Source organism: Geotrypetes seraphini, chromosome 2, assembly GCF_902459505.1.
Source record: "Geotrypetes seraphini chromosome 2, aGeoSer1.1, whole genome shotgun sequence".
Classification (NCBI taxonomy): Eukaryota; Metazoa; Chordata; class Amphibia; order Gymnophiona; family Dermophiidae; genus Geotrypetes; species Geotrypetes seraphini.
Window position 1 is genome coordinate 7,087,571 of NC_047085.1, and position 21,468 is coordinate 7,109,038.

The window sequence follows — 21,468 nt, forward strand, 5'->3', positions numbered from 1 at the left end:
GGATGATTAAGGAGCAAAAGGGGTGGTCAGGGAGGATAAGGCCATAGCAGAGAGACTGAATGAATTATTTGCTTTAGTCTTTGCAGAAGAAGATGAAAGAGATCAACCTGAACTAGAAATGGTTTTCAAAGTACACATTCTAAGGTACTGAAAGAACTCAAACATGTAATTATTGATCTGCAACCAGTTGCTAAAATTGTCTGTAGTACCTGAGGATTGGAGGAGGGGGGGGCAATGTTATGCCAATTTTTAGAAAGGGTTTCAGGGGAGATCAGGTAAATTACAGACTGGTAAACTTGTCTTCAATACTGGGCAAAATAGTGGAAACAATTATAAAAAATAAAATTGTGGAACACAAAGACAAACACGATTTAATGGGACAGAGTCAACATGGGTTCAGCCAAGGAAGGTCTTCTCATTAATTTACTTGACTTCTTTGAAGGTGTGAATAAACATGTAGATAAAGGTGAGCTGGTTGATATAGTGTATCTGGATTTTCAACAGCTTTTGACAAAATTCCTCATGAGAGGTTCCCGAAAAAGTCAAGGGATAGAAAGCAAAGTTCAATTGTGGACTAAGAATTGGGTATTGGACAGAAAACAATGGGTAGGGTTAAATGGCCATTTATCTCAATGGAGGAGGGTAAATAGTGGAGTGTTGCAGGGATCTGTACTGGGACCAGTGCTATTAACTTATTTATAAATGATCTGGAAATTGGAATGACGAGTGAGGTGATTAAATTTGCAGATGACATTAAACTGTTCAAGGTTGTTAAAATACACGTGGACTGTGAAAAATTGCATGAAGTCCTTAGAAAATTGGAAGACTGGGTGTCCAAATGGCAGATGAAATTTAATGTGGACAAATGCAAAGTGATGCACATTGGGAAGAATAACCCAAACTATAGTTACCAGATGCTAAGGCCCACCTTTGGCGTTAATGCCTAAGAAAAAGATCTGGGTGTCATTGTAGACAATATGCTGAAACCTTCCTATCAATATGCGTTGGTGGCCAAAAAAGCAAACAAGATGATAGGAGTTATTAGAAAACAGAAGGCTGAGGGGAAAACATAAGAACATAAAAATAGCCTTACTGGTTCAGACCAATGGTCCATCAAGCCCAGTAGCTCGTTCTCATGGTGGCCAATCCAGATCACTAGTACCTGGCCAAAACTCAAGGAGTAGCAACATTCCATGCTACTGATCCAGGCTTCCTCCATGCCTTTCTCAATAACAGAGTATGGACTTTTTCTACAGGAAATTGTACAAACCTTTCTTAAAACAAGCTACGCTATCCGCTCTTACCACATCCTCTGGCAATGTGTTCCAGAGTTTAACTATTCTCTGAATGAAAAAAATTTCCTCCAATTGGTTTTAAAAGTATTTCCCTGTAACTTCATCGAGTGTCCCCTAATCTTTGTAATTTTTGATGGAGTGAAAAATTGATCCACTTGTACCCGTTCTGCTCCACTCAGGATTTTGTAGACTTCAATCCTATCTCCCCTCAGCCGTCTCTTTTCCAAGCTGAAGAGCCCTAACCGTTTTAGTCTTTCCTCATACGAGAGACGTTCCATCCCCTTTATCATCTTGGTTGTTCTTCTTTGAACCTTTTCTAGCGCTACTATATCTTTTTTGAGATAAGGAGACCAGAAATGAACGTAATACTCCAGATGAGGTCGCACCATGGAGCGATACAGGGGCATTATAACATTCTTAGTCTGTTAATCATCCCTTTTTAAATAATTCCTAGCATCCTGTTTGCTTTTTTGGCCGCCGCCACACATTGGGTGGAAGGTTTCATCGTACTGTCTACAATGATACCCAGATCCTTTTCTTGGGCGCTAAGCCCCAAGGTGGACCCTAGAAAATCCTGAGTGGTGAAGAATGGGTACAAGTGGATCAATTTTTTTATTCTGCCAAAAATTACAAAGACTTGGGGGACACTTGATGAAGTTACAGGGAAATACTTTTAAAACCAATAGGAGGAAATATTTTTTAACTCAGAGAATAGTTAAGCTCTGGAATGCATTGCCAGAGGATGTGGTAAGCACGGCTAACATAGCTGAAGGAAAAGTCCATAGTCTGCAATTGAGACAGACATGGAGAAGCCACTGCTTGTCCTGGGATTGGTAGCATGGAATGTTCCTATTTGGGATTCTGGCAGATACTTGTGACCTGGACTGGCCACCGTGAAGAAGGGATACTGGGCTAGATGGACTTGGTCTGACCCGGTAAGGCTATTGTCATATTCTTATTAGGAGAGTAGTGCTTTCTGATTGACATTTGCTGCAGTCAGTAGGTCTGTGTCCTCTGGTTGATTCCTGACACCTGCCAGTACCTTCCAGAAAGGGACAAGAAAGCTCAAGAAGAGCATATTATAATTCTTAGGAGTCAAGTTTTCAAACTGACCTCATAACTCACAATAAATTTCTCCTCACCTAGTAAAGAAAAAAATAGGAAAATCAAAATATATCTGATCGTGACTCACCAGCCTCTACCTAAATGCCAGACGCAGGGGTAAAGAATGTGGACCAACCCAAAGCTAAAGCTAAGGTCCTCCCTTTGGCCCCTTATCAGCATCATATTCGCTCTATTTTCCCTCAGCCCATCTACACCACACTCTGTTCTCCCAATTTATTTTATTCTTCCCCTTCACTCCTCCTCCACCCTCCCTATTTCCTTTGCACTTTTTAATTTTCCTCATAGGCATAATGTGATATATTACTTTTTTAAATTGCTTTTTAACAAATTACAAGTCATATAACTTGTTCAAGTAATACAGAGTAAAGTCTCATTTAAAAAAAACCCAAAACCAAGTAACAATATAAAAGAAGAAAAATTATAAATGAGAACTCAAACCTCTTTCTTAGACCACCAGAGCGGAGAAAGGGTCAGGCAAATAAGGAGAAAAATAAAAAACCAACAAATCTGGTTTTATTGATAGACAAAACATACACCACAAACGCATAGAAAGGAATGCAAATCAATACAAACAATGCTACATGGTATGTACAGCCCGTCTACCTTATACAACATTGCAACCTCCATAACCCCCCCCATAAAATCCCAAAACCAAATAAAGAACCAGTACTTGAAACAAATTCAGGAGCTGCCTCATACAAAAACAAACTCTGAAAGAAACACTGATGGCCCATCCCTTATGGCCTAGCCAGCTAAGGAAATACAGCCCCGAAATCCCAGCCCCCCTTATCCCCCCCCTGTTGTCGGACTGGAGATGCTGGAGGACCCCCACCCTCCTCTGTTTCAAAGAGAAAGGGAGTTCAAAACCCCGCTGCATACTCTAGGAAAAAGAGAAAAATTATAAACTTCCCAAACTCGAAGAAGTTACAGGGAAATACTTTTAAAACCAATAGAAGGAAATATTTTTTCGCTCAGAGAATAGTTAAGCTCTGGAACGTGTTGCCAGAGGTTGTGGTAAGAGCGGATAGCGAAGCTGGTTTCAAGAAAGGTTTGGACAAGTTCCTGGAGGAAAAATCCATAGTCTTGTTATTGAGAAAGCCACTGCTTGCCCTGGATCGGTAGCATGGAATGTTGCTACTTTTTGGGATTCTAGAATCTTGTTACTCTCTGGGATTCCGGAATCTTGCTATTCTTTAGGATTCTGAATGGAATGTTGCTACTTCTTGAGTTTTGGCCAGGTACTTGTCAGATAGCGGACCAAAACGAGCGAACCATCGGACAGGTCCAAAAAGCATGCAAGAAGGTGCTGGAGTCTACTACTACTAATTATTTCTATAACGCTACCAGACGTACGCAGCGCTGTACGGAGTCAAGGGAACATTTAGGAGAAGTGAAGGAGGCCACATAACCTGATTTAAACACTCGGTCTCAGGAGAAATAGGCTCTGTGCAAGAACCGGCACTGACATTCTCGCATGTTAGTTCTGACCAAAAGCTCTGGGATCTGGCATATCAATTGTACAGTAAACTTCAGATCCCTGCCCCATCTCTCCCGCAGCCCCTCCCGTCTCTCTCCTGGATACAACACCTGAAGGTCGGAATGCAATTGGAAAACCGTAAACCCCTCCTCCTCATACTTTTCTACCAAAACCTGAATATGGGTCTCCAAAGGAAAGGTCAAGCCCCCCACCGCCAAAGAGGCTACATAGTGACATACCTGGCTATAGGCCAAGAATTCACCCTCCCGTAAATTACAGAGCTGTCGCAAAACCTCCCAAATCTGTACAGACCCCTCCGCCTGCAACACATGAGAAAGCTGAGACACCCCAGCAGCAGCAAAAATTGCAGGTTTCCCTTAAGTGGCAACAACTGTGAGCAGAAGGGGTTAACCCCCATTTAGTCACCAAGTCCTTCCAAACCCTCTGCAATGGGTGTAGTAAGATACTATGGGAATGACGAGGAAGCATGCAGCAAATGTACCAAGGCCCGCTCAATAGCACTATCCAATCATTAATTTAATAGCTATCAAGATGTCTATCATTTGGAAAATCCATTCAACGCTACAATTGTTTTCAGATGCTCAGGCTGAAAAAAACCTTATTTTAAATCCATGTATTTCACAACACATTTGCAAGGATTAGTTAACAAAATGTAGCTCCTAATTTCTTTGTTTCTTCATTCAGAAGCAAAAACTGTTTCCTTCTCTCTTGGGTAGACTTTGTCATGTCATAAGAACATAAGCAATGCCTCTGCTGGGTCAGACCCGAGGTCCATCGTGCCCAGCAGTCCGCTCACGCGGCGGCCCAACAGGTCCAGGACCTGTGCAGTAATCTTCTATCTATACCCCTCTATCCCCATTTCCAGTAGGAATTTGTCCAATCCTTTCTTGAACCCCAGTACCGTACTCTGCCTTATAATGTCCAAATGTAACCAAACTCGTTGTCCAAAAAATAAAGTCCCAAAGTTCTTAAAGTAAATCCTCATAACCACATTTAAATCTTGCTTGAAAACAAAGCCACACGTTCAGAAATTTCAGATAAAGAGTTTTCTAATACAGGTGGACGGACAAAGATAACTTGACGTTTGAACACTCCTCCATTTGCACACCCTGAGATGAAAACCTGCGGCAAAGCAATCCAGAGTCTGCTGAATCAGCGGCTGCAAGGGAGACGAAGTAGCAGCCGGTAGTGGAACTTCGGATGCAGGATGATCACCAAAAAGGAAAAATTGCCAGCGCTCTAGAACGCCGTCGCACTGCTGTTCGCCATCTTGACCCCGCCCCCTCCTTTGTCTTCTCATAATCTGGAGGCATAACCTGCTCCATTCCCAAAATCTTGACCCAGCTCCAATGCACTTTTCCCTAGCTATTTGGGCTCACCCATCCCTTTACCGATACCCACTTCTCTACAGGTGAGACTTTCTTTTGTTTGCAGATTTGTGACTTCCCATCGACCACTAGCTTGGATCATTTCCCTGCTTTGTTCTCCCTAACTCCTGGCTTCCTGTCAGTGCTTGAACCAATCATCATTCGGCCACTGACAGGAAAGCACAGGGCGCTGAGCAGCAAATTATTGCCGTGTTTTTAACAAAGAGTTAATCTGCATGGTCATTACTCTTGAGCATGCCACGGCAATTTTTCTGCGCTAGGTTCACAGTACAGTTTCACTCTACTGTAAACCTTTGAGCATTGGCCTGAGTCAGCTGAGTTATAACTGAGGGATCCTGTGGTATGTGTTGGCACAATTTGCGTTTAATATTTATCTGCAAATGATGGGCACCACAATATGCAAACCTTTTCATCATGGCAGAACCAGAGGAGACATTCTTAAATAGAACATAAGAATTGCCGCTGCTGGGTCAGACCAGTGGTCCATCGTGACCAGCAGTTCAAAGACCAGCGCTCTAAACGAGTCCAGCCTCACCTGTGTACGTTCCGGTTCAGCAGGAACTTGTCTAATTTTGTCTTGAATCCCTGGAGGGTGTTTTCCCCTCCAGGGATTCAAGACAAAGTTAGACAATACTAAACCTCTAAAATATTACTGGTAAATTGATAACATTTTTATGATTTGGACTGAGGGAGAAGAAAATCTCAAACAATTTTACAGTTCTTTCAATGCATATCATCCCTCAATCAAATTCAAAACAGATTACTCCACAGAAAAAGCTAACTTTCTAGACATCACAGTCTCTTATTAACAATGACGACATAAAAACATCTCAAAGATATCTCCCTAGATCAGTTTCTTTTAAACTTTTTTAGCTTCGGCATGCTAAATGGAGCAAACGGACCCTCCTGCCAACGGAGCCCCTCCCCTCTTCCTCCTGGAAAAAAAAAAAGGCAGGAGAGATGCCCATTCCCGCTGCCACCGGATGCTCCCTGGAACCCCCCTCTCTCCATACCTTTGATAGATGTTGGGAGCTGGAGAGAAGCACGATCCCTTCAGCTCTGAGGCCCGTCAGTCAAAAATGATGGGCCTTCCCCACCCTGGTTCAGCATGTGATGCACAGGGAGGAGCCTAAGGCCCTGATTGGCTCTTGGAGCTTCTCCCTCTGTATCCCATGTGATGCATTTGGAGGGGCCTAAGGTCCTGATTGGCTCAGACATCAGATCTTAAGCCCCTCCCTGTGAATCACATGGAATACAGAGGGAGGAGCATCTGAGCCAATCGCTAAAACCCTGTTTTGTTTTTTGCATAGCCAAGCGCTGTTAATCCTGTCTAAACAGGTTTAGTGACGATCGCTGACTTTCATGCATCTAGCAGTTAGTGAAAACAAAGTTCCCAGTAGAAACTGGAAAAGAATGTCACACCTTCCTGCAATACATCAAGAAGCAAATTGTGCAAATACCTATCAAACTCATGGGAAAATCATTTTGCACACAGGGGTTCTACACATGCTCATCTTCAAATGTAGTGTACATTATTCAATGCCAAAAATGTGGAGAGACTGGCCCAATGCTTAAGACCAGACTGAATCTCCACAGACACCACGACAGAAACTATAGTGTTGACCAAGGTGACACTTCTGTAGGACAGCATTTTGCAGAGCGCTGCATCAGCGACTTTAAGGTAAGAATCCTAAAAGGAAATTTCAAAACCATCTAAGAACATGAAACCTTTGAAGTTAAAATGTTGAAATATTTTAGCACCCGCCAGACAGGACTTAAAGAGTTAGGTGTCCCATCCTATTACTGTATAAACCATATAAATTCTATTGCTTTGTCACCCTCTGATCACCCACCATCTCTCCCTGTTCCTCACCCCCTCCCCTCCCCTCCCCACTCACACCTGTCTTCCTCATGGGAGTAACATTAGAACGCTTTTATGTTTCACATATATATTCTGGCTCATTTCTCAATTTCTGTTATCTTTATAAGCTCATCACAAAATGAATTAAGTTAGTCCAATGAAAAATGTATCATCTTATTTTCTTTTCTTTGTTTCTATTACCGTATTTTCGCGGATATAACGCGCACCATTGTAAAACGCGCACAGGGGTATAGCGCGCAGAAATCACGATGATATGTACAAAAACTTTTCTATACCGCGCTCAGGCATATAACGCGCATGCTGCCCGACTCTCCTTTCGCCCGCCCTGACTTTCCGTGCGCTGTCCCGACTCTCCGTTCACCCCCCCTGACTTCCGTGCACTGTCCTCCCTTGAAGTCCTGTCCCCCCTTGAAGGTCTGTCCCCATCCTGAAAGCCTGATGCCCCCCCCGACGTCCGATACATCCCCCCCCCCGGCAGGACCACTCGCACCCTCACCCCGAAGGACCGCCGACTCCCCAACAATATCGGGCCAGGAGGGAGCCCAAACCCTCCTGGCCACGGCGACCCCCTAACCCCACCCCGCACTACATTACGGGCAGGAGGGATCCCAGGCCCTCCTGCCCTCGACGCAAACCCCCTCCCCCCAACGACCGCCCCCCCCCAAGAACCTCCGCCCGTCCCCCAGCCGACCCGCGACCCCCCTGGCCGACCCCCACGACACCCCCACCCGCCTTCCCCGTACCTTTGTGTAGTTGGGCCAGAAGGGAGCCCAAACCCTCCTGGCCACGGCGACCCCCTAACCCCACCCCGCACTACATTACGGGCAGGAGGGATCCCAGGCCCTCCTGCCCTCGACGCAAACCCCCCCCCCCCCCAGCCGACCCGCGACCCCCCTGGCCGACCCCCACGCCCCCCCCACCCCCCTTCCCCGTACCTTTGGAAGTTGGCCGGACAGACGGGAGCCAAACCCGCCTGTCCGGCAGGCAGCCAACGAAGGAATGAGGTCGGATTGGCCCATCCGTCCTAAAGCTCCGCCTACTGGTGGGGCCTAAGGCGCGTGGGCCAATCAGAATAGGCCCTGGAGCCTTAGGTCCCACCTGGGGGCGCGGCCTGAGACACATGGTCGGGTTTGGCCCATGTGCCTCAGGCCGCGCCCCCAGGTGGGACCTAAGGCTCCAGGGCCTATTCTGATTGGCCCACGCGCCTTAGGCCCCACCAGTAGGCGGAGCTTTAGGACGGATGGGCCAATCCGGCCTCATTCCTTCGTTGGCTGCCTGCCGGACAGGCGGGTTTGGCTCCCGTCTGTCCGGCCAACTTCCAAAGGTACGGGGAAGGGGGGTGGGGGGGTCGTGGGGGTCGGCCAGGGGGGTCGCGGGTCGGCTGGGGGGGAGGGGGGTTTGCGTCGAGGGCAGGAGGGCCTGGGATCCCTCCTGCCCGTAATGTAGTGTGGGGTGGGGTTAGGGGGTCGCCGTGGCCAGGAGGGTTTGGGCTCCCTTCTGGCCCAACTACACAAAGGTACGGGGAAGGCGGGTGGGGGTGTCGTGGGGGTCGGCCAGGGGGGTCGCGGGTCGGCTGGGGGACGGGCGGAGGTTCTTGGGGGGGGGCGGTCGTTGGAGGGAGGGGGGTTTGCGTCGAGGGCAGGAGGGCCTGGGATCCCTCCTGCCCGTAATGTAGTGCGGGGTGGGGTTAGGGGGTCGCCGTGGCCAGGAGGGTTTGGGCTCCCTCCTGGCCCGATATTGTTGGGGAGTCGGCGGTCCTTCGGGGTGAGGGTGCGAGTGGTCCTGCCGGGGGGGGGGGATGTATCGGACGTCGGGGAGTCGGCCGGGCAAGAGGGCTTGGGCTCCCTCTTGCTCCGATCGTGGATGCGGGTGCGGGTGGGAGCGCGTGCGAGCGGTCGTTCGGGGTGGGGGTGCGAGCGGTCCTGCTGGGGGGGTGAATCGGGCGTCGGGCGGGGTGGGAACTATGTTTAAAAACTTTTGTATACCGCGCTCAGGCATATAACGCGCGAGGGGTATGCGCGGTACGTAAAATCACGTATAACGCGCGCGTTATATCCGCGAAAATACGGTATTACCTTTCAAAGTGGACTAACACGGCTACCCTACCACTTTAATCTTTAAGGGAGAATGTGGCTCGGGGGTCCTCTCTTACCTTCCTCCTCTTTCATCTTCTTCAGGTCATCCTCTCCCACCAAGGAAACACGTTTTGGAGGTTTCTCTGCTTGTTGCTGTCTCACATCAATCTCAAAGTATTTCTGCCTCTCTCGGAAGGATCTCTGTTCTGGGCTGTCTAGTCCGGCCGGGGATGAACCCTAGGATACAAGCAAGAACTCACTGCTGCCTCTCTGTAGGAAAAACTCATACAAGTACCCAATGCACTGCACCCTCACCACAGCATCCACTGAAGCAGAACCCATGCAAAGCACGTGACTTTACCTCAGAAGGAACAGTGGGCCTCTCAGGAGTCCTAGGTATCGACATCTCCTGCAGACACAAAGTGATGCAAGTTAAAACTGCTTTAATAAAAAGGACATCTGTTCTTTCACCTGCTTCATGGGTGGGGGGTGCTCTTATACTCTTTCACCACATCCTTCAGGAATAGGGGAAGACTACAATGAGGAGAATGGTAAAAAAAGGAATTTGGAGGACCAGATGCAAAGGACAAAAATTCACATCAGGTGTGGATGCTATTCAAAAATACCATTCTGGAAGCCTAGACAAAAGGAGGAAGGTGAAGAAACCTTTTGGAGCTAAAAGAAAACCCTTCAGGATCCAATTAAAAATAATAAGAAACAGTATAAAGAATGGCGAATCAAACGCAAAGCGCTGGAGGCAAAAAAACAGAGTAAAAACTTTGTTAGGCAGAAAAGAATCAGTTGAACAGCTCGATAACCAAGGGATAAAAAGGGCACTCAGGGAAGACGGGGCCATAGTGAAGAGATTAAGTGAATTCTTTCCTTCAGTCTTCACTGAGGAAGATGTGGGAGCGATACCGCCAATGCCAGAAATGGTATTCAGGGCCGATGAGTCAGAGAAACAGTATTTCTGTAAACCTGGAAAATGTAATGGGGAAATTTGACACACTGATGAGTGGCAATTAGCCTGGACCAGATTAGATATCAGAAGTAATAGATCATTTGTTTTTTAAAATCAATCATGGTATCAGGAGTTTGGAAGGTGGCCAATGTAATTTTTAAAAAGGGTGATCCTGTGATAAAGAACAAAATTACAGAGCATATACTTAGGCAAAGCCAAGGGGAATCTCACCTCACCAATCGATTAGATGTGGATAAAAGTGAGCTGGATTTCAAAGGGCATTTGACCAAGTACCTCATGAAAGACTTCTGAGGAAATTAGAGGGTAATGTTCTGGTTAAAAGATAGAAAAGGGAAAGTGGGGTTAAATATCCCCCCTGGGGTCAGGGCTGGAACTGTTGCTTTTTAATAGATTTAGAAATCGAATGGGAATAACTAGCAAGGGAAGGAAATTTGCTGATGACACAAAGGGTTCCTTTTACTAACCCCCACGCTACGCGGCTAGAACTAACGCCAGCTCAATGATGGCGTTAGCGTCTAGTGCGCGGCACTGTAGCACGAGCTATTCTGCGCGGAAAAACCCTAACACAGCTTAGTAAAAGGAGCCCAAAGTTATTCAAAGTCGTTAAATTGCCAGATGACTTTGGCACACCAGGCATCAAAATGGTGCTTTGTGATGCAAGATGTCACATTAAGAGGAAAAGTATCTAAGCGTCACTTTTGATCTGTTGAAATCTAGAATGTTAGGAATTATTAGGAAAAGAATGAAAAACATCTCAAAAAAGATCTGGCAGAATTAGAAAAGGTACAGAGCAGGGTGATGAAAAACTTTCCTATGAGAAAAGGCTAAAACTAAAACAGCTAGAAGAGATGGTGCAGGAGAGACATGACAGGGGTCTATTAAATAATGAGTGGAGTGGATTGGAATGGATACAAGTGAATGGCATGTTTACTCTTTACAAAATTACTAGGCTTAGGGGGCATACAATGAAGCTACTAAGTAGTAAATTTAAAATAAACCAGAGAAAATATTTCTTCATTCAACATGTCATTAAATTCTGGAATTTGTTGTCAGCTAACTTAGCAGGGTTTAAAAAAGTTTGGATAATTTTCTAAAAGAAAAGTCCATACATTATGAAGATGGACTTGGGAAAAATCCATTATTTATTTCTAGAATAAGCAGCATAAAATCTGCTTTATTCTTTTTTGGATCTTGGACCTGGATCAGCCACTGTTGGCAACAGGATATTGGGCTTGATGGTCCTTCCATCTGTCCCACTATAGCAACGCTTATGATCTTAAAGGGTCTCTTCTGCTGCTTTCTCTCCTACTATTTCACCATATCCACTGAGTATAGAGATGTAAAAAGTGCTTTTTGCCATTTCACCTCACTCCCTTGGGAAGACAATTCTCTCTTCCTTTCATTTAATTTGTCAGGGCATGGCCTTGCTTGAATTTCCACCCATTGGGGGGGACAGGACACTTTATCGCCTCCCTTGGGGTTTCTCTTTCTCCTCCTTCAGCGGAAGGTCTCTAATGTTTGCAGAAAAATCTGACAGGCTGCTATTGTAATGATTTAAAAAAAGCGAGCCATTCTTTTAAAAATGTGCATGCATATGAGGTTTGCAGAGAGTTATGGAGGGTCGCTAAATTTGCAAGTGCCGATCTCTGGTAATAGTGATCGGCATGTACACTCACAAATTAAAAAAGAAAGAAAGAAAAGACTCCCAAATCGAAAATCGGCAGGAGGGATGCCCACTCCCTCCAACTGCCGTCAAGCAACCCCCCGGGCAGCGGGAGGGATGCCAACTCCCTCCCGCCACCAAGCAACTCAACCGACACCCCCCCTACCCCAGCAGCGGGAGATATGTCACTCCCTCACGCCGCCACCATGCCCCCGATGACCCCCCCCACCCACCTTGTTCTTGAAGGCCAGCCTGAGGGATGCCTACTCCCTCCAGCCAGCAGGCCCGCCTCTTCAAAATAGCGGGGCTTCCCCTCCCCGGTGCATCATGGGAAGCGCTAGGGAGGGGCCTAAAGCCAGGTTGCTTAAGGCCCCTCCTATGGGTTTTGAGAATCTTCCCCTCAGTAGGAAATGCATCGCCACTTCCCTCAATAAGAATGCTCATTTGTCCGCTTTAAAATGAGAGCCTGTCTTCCCCCCACCCCCTTTCATTCTTTCACACACTTGAAGTGGGAAACTTCTCTTTCCACTAGCCTATTCCATTTAAAGTCTTACCCTGTACTGCTTAATGGATGCTATTTTATAATAGAAATTTCACACGTTTCATTATATCTTCAGACATTAATTGCACGGCTTCCATTACCTGTGGCCCAAGTGCAGGATGCACCACAGGCACCGCAGCAAACGTTTTATATGCCTCTTTAACATTGACAGGGAACTCTTCAGGAGAGAGAGAAGAGGAGGGTCCAGGCTGCAGAGAAAGGCAAGAAAAGGTTGGGGGGGGGGGGAGGAAGCACATGAGAACAGAGGCATACAGAAAGAAAACCAAAACAAAACAGAGTGAGGGCATCAACAGTGAAAGGGATCCTGAGCAGAAGAATGGGAGAAAGGGGGGTGCTAAGTTTTCTCTGTGCTTGTATTGGGTGGGCTTTATCCCTCAATACTCTCACAACTAGGGATCCTTTGTTATATATCCAAACCCTTCTCTCATTCTCCCCCCATCTAAGGATCCTCTGTGCTTCTCCCAGGCTTCACCCTTCACTCTCCCCCCCCCCAGCTTAGGATCCTCTGTGTTTCTCCCAGGCTTCACCCTTCACTCCCCCCCCAGCTTAGGATTCTCTGTGTTTCTCCCAGGCTTCACCCTTCACTCCCCCCCCCCAGCTAAGGATCCTTTGTGTTTCTCCCAGGCTTCATCCTTCACTCCCCCCCCCCCAGCTAAGGATCCTCTGTGTTTCTCCCAGGCTTCACCCTTCACGCCCCCCATAGCTAAGGATCCTCTGTGTTTCTCCCAGGCTTCACCCCTCACTCCCCCCCAGGTAAAGATCCTCTGTGCTTCTCCCAGGCTTCACCCCTCACTCCTCCATCTCTATTGTATCCACCTGCTCCTTCTCTCCTGTAGAAGTTACAAATTTAGATTTTTATTTAATCAAATAGTGCTTTTGTTATAGGCTCCAGACCATTTCCATAGTCCTTCTCAGGACTGCCTTTCTGCTGTCTACATATGCTGTTGGAGGTACAGCCTTGGAACTGGATACGACACACCATATGATGTCTGTCCATTGTCTGGTACAGAGGTTAACACTTCATTCCAGCTGTTCCCCTGTGCAAAAGATACCATGTCCCCATTTTCCAGCTGCAACTATACAATGCCACTCAACAACTTCTCTCCTCTCTGGTTGTTACCGAGGCACCTTGATGTTATAACATTAGTTATGTCCCTGCCACTGGCCAACGTGCTGTGTTCCAGTGCTAGCCCTAAATGATGCGGAGTACACACTGAGGTCTCTGCTGTTTGGAGAAGCAGCTGAACGGTACTTATATGGGCCACTTACAGAATTGTGTGCAATGGGACAGATCTGGCCCTGCTGAAAGGGATTCGGGCTGCCCCTGCCTTCCACGCTGCCAACTGCTGTCTGACGGACAGTGCACAAGGGCTGAATGACGCCAGGCCTCGTCTGTCCTCATGGAGCCACCGTAGGACGAGAGAGAGAAAAAGAACAGATACAAAAAAAGAGCACAGAGGGAAGAAGAAAAAACAGGAAAGGGGAAAGGAGGCAGAAGAGAGAAATAGAAGGGAAGGATAAAAAGCAAAGAAAAATACAGGAGCAGGAAGACAACACACAAAAAAATGCAAAGAACACAAAAAGGAGGAAGTACAGGAAATAAATAAAAGAGAGATAAAGAAAGCAGTTAAGATTTCAGTGAATTCCTGAATAAATCAGGTGGGAGAGTGTCATGTGGAACGAAAGAGCCAGGCAAAACCTTGTAATTGGACTAGCTTAATACAGTCATGACCAGGCTCTGCTCCCTTCATCAGGACAAAGCTAAATATTGTGGAGCTCTCAGAAATCTATTGTGTGTTAGTCTAATACAAAAGTCTCCGCATTTCCTTCCATCTAAAGAACCTGGAAACTACCCTCCTCCTCACTAGTGGAGCTCTAAGAAAGGGGAAGGGAGTAGGATTTCATATACCATCTTTATGTCAGTGATGTCGATACGGGTGTGTCTGTGTGGGCACAGGCTCACTTCACTCCCCTCTTTCAGTGGCCCAACACCTGCCGCCTCCTGACTTCATCTTTGCTGCCTGCAGCAGCATCCACAGGTTTACCTCTGCCACATCCTATCCTCGTTAATGTCACTTCCTGCTTCCTCAGAAGCGGCACGCAGCAGAGGGAAGCATGTGGGGAGTAGCACAGGCAGTGAAGATGAATCACTGCAGCTTCCAAAATACACTGTGGAGGGAGAGGGTCAACTGCCAGTCCTGGGGGGGGGGAAGGGGTGTAAGGAAGTTGGGAAAGACAAAGGAAATTACTCACCATTATCCCATTACAACTCTTAGAAACATTTGCTGTCCTCTCCCTAACCCATCATCCCACTACCAACTTTAAAACAGCTCGTTATTCCCTTTCTAGCATGCAGGAACTTCTCACTGTCCTCTGCCACCTGAGAATCACTCACATTCCCTCCCCAACCAAGGGTCAATCACTGTCCCCCCCCCCCCCCAGCCCATCATCTCATTACAACTCCAAGAACTACTCACCATTCACCCTTTCAACTCTTGGTGCTCTAACAGGATCAATTAGAGCAGGCGTGTCCAACCTTTTTCTATTGAGGGCCACATTTTATATTTTTGAACATTTTGGCATGTCCTCTTTTTAGAGGACTGACCAGGTGCTTGGATGGACTTTCCAAACCCGGCAGTTTGTCCAGGTTTTGGAAAGCCCCAACAAGCTCCGGCCACATCTGGAGTATGTGTGGATGATGTCACACAGATCTGCGCATGCTCCAGGCCATCCAGATGTGGCCGGAGCTAGACAGGGTAAAAGAGAGGTTTCTAGGAGCGGGACTGGAGGCTGAACCAGGGTGGAACGGGGAGGGGCCGACGGCAGAACTGGAGGCAGAATTGGGGCCATTTGTCCAGGGTTTTGCAGCCCGAAATATGGCCAAAACATGCATGATCATATTTTGGTGCATGTTTCCTCAAATAGTGGCAAAATACAACTGTACAATGTCCTGTCCCCAGCCTTCACCCAATTTCTTTATCAGCTGCAAAAGAAACAGTGCGATTCCTGCTTCCCCACCACAACTTGGCTCTCTGCAAGCTTGAGCCACAAGTTTGGGTTGATCTCACGGATTAAACCGCAAAATCAACTTGAACTTCCAGCACTGCATAGCTCATGCTTACAGAGATGAGTGGATGGGGAAGCAGGAATCTTGCTGTAGAAACTGCCAGAAAAAAAGCACTTGGTGAAGCCTAATCGAGAGTATCAAAGCCACTCACAGATCCAGTTTAAGTTGCTCATTTCCCTCCCCCATCCATCCAGAAGGCTGTTCATTACACTCTTTCCAATAAAAGCTAGAGTTATCCTCCAACATCCATCCTCAGCTCATCATGTCCTTCTCCCCTAATAATCATGCGGTTTTTTATGTACGAGTCCTGAAAACCATCCTTCCCTATCCATCATCCTATAAAGAACTAAAAGCAGCTTTCTATCTTCCCCCAATAATACTGTTATACCCCATGAACTGCTTGTAGCACCCCACTCCCCCCCTACGATACATTACTGAGGGGCCAATGCAGAAAGCTGGATTTAGAGCCATTCACTGATGGCGTCATGTAGAACATCCACTACAAGCTGAATACATCATTTTTGCTCATTCATGCAATAAGCAAATAACATGCAAATTACTCCCATGTTACAAAGTGTGTGATGTCAGAAAGAAGCCACAATCTTATGTAGTTATTTGTTGCACAGAACAGCAAAATGTCTCCCTGATAATGTTGTCTTTGTTCAATCAATCATTCTTTCGAGGCTGGATTATTGTAATTTAAGCTTGACCAAGAAAAGCTTTCAAAGACTTCAACTGATCCAGAATACTGCGGCTAGGCCAGGGATGGGCAATGAGGGCCGCAATCCAGTCGGGTTTTTAGGATTTCCCCAATGAATATATGCATGAGATCCATTTGCATACAATGGGAGGCAGTGCATGCAAATAGATCTCATGCATATTCATTGGGGAAATCCTAAAAACTCGACTGGATTGCAGCCCTCGTTGCCCACCCCTGGGCTAGGCTGATCTTTGAAAAAAGTAAATTCAATCACGTCTCTCCGCTTTGGCAAAAACTTCATTGGCTTCCAATAATTTCCAGAGTTTATTTTAAATGTGCCTGCTTAACATTCAAGATCTTGCATGGCATCCTTCCTCCTTTAATTCCCCTGTCTTGGAATTCTGCAAGATCTACTCAAAGATTTAAATTGTCCTTTCCTATGTTGAAAGGCGTTACCTACATTGGCAAATTAGGGAAGTCTCTACTTTTCAAAATTACTGAGTTGTGGAATAATTTTCCTGCTCAACTGCGCGATCTGGACTCTTTCCAACTATTTTGAAAACATCTGAAAACTTGGCTATTTTCAACATTGTAAATTCCGCTCCTCTCCAGACTATTCCAAATGCATACTGTATTTTTTTTTTTTTTTTTAATTTTTGTAAAGTGTGCCGAGCTCTTCTGTTATAGAGAAGATGCGGTGTAGAAGCCTAAGGTTTAGTTTAGTTTAGAGAGAATCAGGAAGTCAGACATATAAAAGCTTGCTTCCTTCTCCCCGGTCCCCAACCCCACAGAGATGATCCCCGGTAGCCTCATAACCACCCAAAATATCCCTGGTGATCCAGGAGACTCTCTCATACCCCATCTCCATAGACAATCCCTCAAATTACAAACACACCCACCCTTCCCTTTAGAGCAGTGGTCTTAAATTCAAACCCTTTGCAGGGCCACATTTTGCATTTGTAGGTACTTTGGGGGCCTCAGAAAAAAATAGTTAATGTCTTATTAAAGAAATGACAATTTTGCATGAGGTAAAACTCTTTATAGTTTATCAATCTTTCCTTTTAGCTAAGTCTTAATAATAATATTGTCATTTATAGCTAAAGAGACATATGATCAAGAAACTGTTTTATTTTACTTTTGTGATTACGATAAACATACCGAGGGCCTCAAAATAGTAGAAACATAGAAACATAGAAACATGACGGCAGAAAAGGGCTATAGCCCATCAAGTCTGCCCACTCTACTGACCCACCCCATTAAGTCTGAATACTAATGACCTAGTTCCTTAACTCGACTCTCGTAAGGATCCTACTAGGGCATCCCATTTATTCTTAAAGTCAATAACGCTGGTGGCCTTGATCACCTGCTCTGGAAGCTTGTTCCAGTGATCTACAACCCTTTCTGTGAAGAAATACTTCCTTATGTCACTATTGAATTTCCCTCCTCTGAGTTTGAACGGATGCCCCCTTGTGACCGAGGGTCCCTTGAGAAAGAAGATGTCTTCTTCCACTTCGACACGTCCCATGATGTATTTAAATGTCTCAATCATGTCCCCCCTCTCCCTGCGCTCCTCTAGAGTGTAGAGCTGCAATTTGTTTAGTCTTTCTTCGTACGAGAGACCCTTGAGCCCCGAGATCATCCTAGTGGCCATTCGCTGAACCGACTCAACTCTAAGCACGTCTTTACGGTAATGTGGCCTCCAGAATTGTACACAGTACTCCCGGGCCGCCAGTTTGAGACCACTGCTTTAGAGCAATACTTCTCAACCCAGTCCTCGGGAAATATCCAGACACTTAGGTTTTCAGGAGACTTACTACTATCCATTCAGTCATATCCAATCCTTGGATGCTCTGTAGGGGGAACATGAGGGCACAGGGAGAAACCTTTAAAAACAAGATTTACAGAAACCCCCCCTCTGATTTTCTTCATAGGTCGTAACAGCGTTACTTGCTGTGACATGTGCTGGCAATGTTCTACAGCCTGCCTCAGCTCAAAAGGTAGCTAGATCTGGGAGAAGAAATCACTGCCTCAAAACAGAGCATCCTTCCAGTGCTGAATCTTCAGGCTGCCGCAAAAGGGGGGGGGAAGGCAAAACGCACTAGCATTCTGTGAGACCCTGCTGAGCCCCTTATGAATGCCTAACAGCCTGCACTCAAACCCTTGCAAGCAGTAGGTGAGTAATGCTACCAGAGGACGGCCCCAAGCTCCAAAACAGGCTTCTGCAGGCTGGCTAACAGTTACCACAAGGGATTGGCCTGTCAGCTGCAGACCTTAGCCTGCTTCTCCTCCATGCAGGCAGAACTGAACCTTTATCTAGGGGACCTCTTGAAGAAAATACATGAAAACTGACCAAAAATAAAGAAATAAACAGAGCAGATAAGAAATACTCCTTCCTGTAGGGGGCAGCAAAGCACTCTGTGAAGTAGGAATGATTCAGAAAAGGTCTGGAGTTCATTCCTTCTGCAAGGTTCGCAAGCACAGGGATATAACCTGCTTATCCAGAATGACGCACCTATTGCACTAGAAAAAGCCTTAGACTATAGGGAGAGGAAGAGATAGTGGATGTGCCATTTGGCCTTTATCTGCCATTGTAGATCTATAAAATATAATCCCCTCCTCCCCCCAAAAAATAAACAACTTTTCTGAAGTTTAAACCCCCTAAGAGGCTCACACCAAAGCGCAGGAAAACAGATGCCAATACCCAGGTTAGCTTGGACTTTCAGATTATGTTTTTCTCACCATCACACTGCAGGTTCATGGGCTTCTTTCTCCTTTCAAAAGAAGCCCAAAACTGCTCATTTAATGTGAAAAATACAGAAGAAATCCTCTCCTCAAAACCTAAATACCATCAGCGTTAAGGCAAGCTATCTTATGAGCACTGGAGTTATTACATTTAAATAGAGTTTGTGCTGATCTTCAGTTTACAGATTAGCATGTGTGCTGGAGGATTAGTGCATACGGCACACATTAACATGCATGCAGTTTTGATGCCAATCGCTCCTAGTTTCGGCGTTAGGATTTCAATAACTGGCCCTTAGCGTTTTGAACAATGTTAGCTTTTGTGCAAAACCTTTTTCTACATCGTGCATCCAAAAAATTGTACGCACACATCATACTAGGTCTAACCTATGGCCTGCGGGCCAAAACCTTGCCCATCAAGTGCTTTTCTCTGGCCATTCTTGTGGTGCTTACAGCAGGATTCCTGGTTCCATACCATTACTCATCTCTCTGTAAGCATGAGCTGTGCCATGATGGAGGTTTGGGTTGATCTTGTGGTTTCAAATCTCACAAGAAACTGCGAGATCAATTCAAGTTTATGGCTCTATGTGGCTCAAGCGTGCAGACAGCCAAGTTGTGGTGGTAGAGAAGGCAGGAATCCCACTGTTTCTTCTGCAGCTGAAACCTGGCAAAGAAAAAGAAACTGTGTGAAGACTGGGGAGGTCACAAGTGTAAAGTACGCATGCCTGAGAAATTCCTTAACCCGTTACTTGTCCTGTTTGTCTCTTTGTTACATTATAAGCTCTACTGAGCAGGGGACTGTCTCTTGAATGTTTTAATGTACAGTGCTGTGTTTCTTCTAGTAGCACTTATAGAAATAAGTAGTATAAGTGAGACTGGGTGAAGGCTGGGGGTGGGGTGTTATATGAGCGAGAGTCTGGCTAAAGGCTTGGAAGAGGGTACATAAGTGAAAAAGATTTGGGGGGGGAGACAACGATGCACTGTCATATTTTGCCACTATTTGATGAAAGATCTGCCAAAATTCGATGGTGTGTATTTTTGGCCCTCAATAGAGAAAGCCTGTACTAGATTAAATTGGCTCATGAGAAGTGGGTGCCATCCATAATCTATCATCTTGTTAAAGCACCGAAAGCCACTTGACTTCATCTTACTGTTCCCTCTCTGGTTCATTATTCCACTGTAATCTACAGAGGAGTTGCAGGGGGAGGGGGGGGAAACAAAGGTGCGGAAGTGGGATAGACTCATAATAGAGGGTATGTGATTTGTTTCAGAACAGGGGAAAAACTTACCAGTTTATCATTCTGGGAAGAAAGAAAGTTAATGGAAGCCTGTAAAGAGAAGAGAAAGAAATTAGACACAGAAGCACCACAAACCTGGTGTAGCCACCGAGAAACCTCTCCCTTTGTTAAGATCTGACAGCGGACTCCATGTAGGAGGGGGTGTCATCAATTCATGGGGCTTACCCAAGGTTCAGCAAGTCAGTCACTGGAAAGTAGTGCTGCCCGATTCACGATTTGAATCGATTGTTTCCCCAAAAATCGGCCTCCCAATTCAATGATTGATCCTTCCCCCGTACCTTCCAAAAGCAGGAGCTGCAGCGCTGCCTCTTGCTGGCCATCCGCTGCCACTCCTGCTTGAGGGGGAAGAGTCAGTCAGAAAGGCCTCCCCCAGTTTCCCCGCTCTTACCTCCTTAAGGCAGCTTGCAGGCTCGTTGGTGTTATAGCGATTCCTGCAACTGCCCGTCGTCCTCAGCGGCATGGTCTCTCTGCTACGTCCTGCACCTGCTCTGATGTCAGGAACAGGATTGCGGCAGAGAGAACATGCTGCTGAGGACAACAGGTAGCTGCAGGGATCGCTATAGCACTAGCGATCCTGCAGGCTTCCATGTTAGCCTAAAAGTAAGAGCGGGGAAGCTGGGGGAGGATACAGGCTTGCGGGGGGAGCAGGCGTTCGCAGCGGGGAGCAAGCTGAAGAGTGCCTTCACAGCAGGAGGGCAGGCCATTGCAGGGGGGGCAGGTCTTCGCAGGGGAAGCAGGAGAAAAGAGTATCTTCATGGCAGGGGGGACAGGCCTTTGCGGGGGAGGCAGGTCTTCATAGCGGGGAGCAGGCCGAAGAGTGCCTTCACGACAGGGGGGCAGGCTTGTGCAGAGGGAAGAGAAGGAAGAGTTCCTTCATGGTGGGGAGGCAGGCCTGTGCAGAGGGAGGAAGTGGAAGGAGTAAGAGGGGAGGAGAGATGCCAGATCTGGGGTGAAGGGAAGAGAGAGACCAAACAAAAAAAGAGGGGGAGGAAAGCAAAGGAGAGGTGCTGGACTAAAGGAGAAAGGGAGAAGAAATGCAAGACCACAAGGGGAAGGGTACAAGAGGGACAGATATTGCTCCAAAATAGGTGGGCAGGGTGCAGGATGGCAGGAGAGATAGTAGGAGAAAGCCTGTACCTGGGGAAGGGGATACAGGAAGTAAGAGAGAAAGAAGAAGCTGGATAAGGGGAGAGA

General features: G+C 46.5%; 1 protein-coding gene across 13 annotated transcripts in view; it reads right to left on the reverse strand.

The window, feature by feature from the left end:
• The window catches only part of LOC117355920 (protein scribble homolog), a 393,083-nt gene that overhangs the window by 928 nt on the left and 370,687 nt on the right, over nucleotides 1-21,468 (reverse strand). For 7 of the 13 annotated variants that reach the window (XM_033935039.1, XM_033935038.1, XM_033935042.1 and 4 more), the window contains 5 exons: nucleotides 20,266-20,304; nucleotides 13,740-13,862; nucleotides 12,551-12,658; nucleotides 9,625-9,672; nucleotides 9,341-9,500 (listed from right to left, as the gene is read on the reverse strand). In XM_033935039.1, the coding sequence (XP_033790930.1) occupies nucleotides 9,341-9,500; nucleotides 9,625-9,672; nucleotides 12,551-12,658; nucleotides 13,740-13,862; nucleotides 20,266-20,304 (478 nt within the window). The remainder of the gene's footprint in view (nucleotides 1-9,340; nucleotides 9,501-9,624; nucleotides 9,673-12,550; nucleotides 12,659-13,739; nucleotides 13,863-20,265; nucleotides 20,305-21,468) is intronic. The other 6 variants (XM_033935043.1, XM_033935044.1, XM_033935050.1 and 3 more) reach the window with 2 other exon arrangements.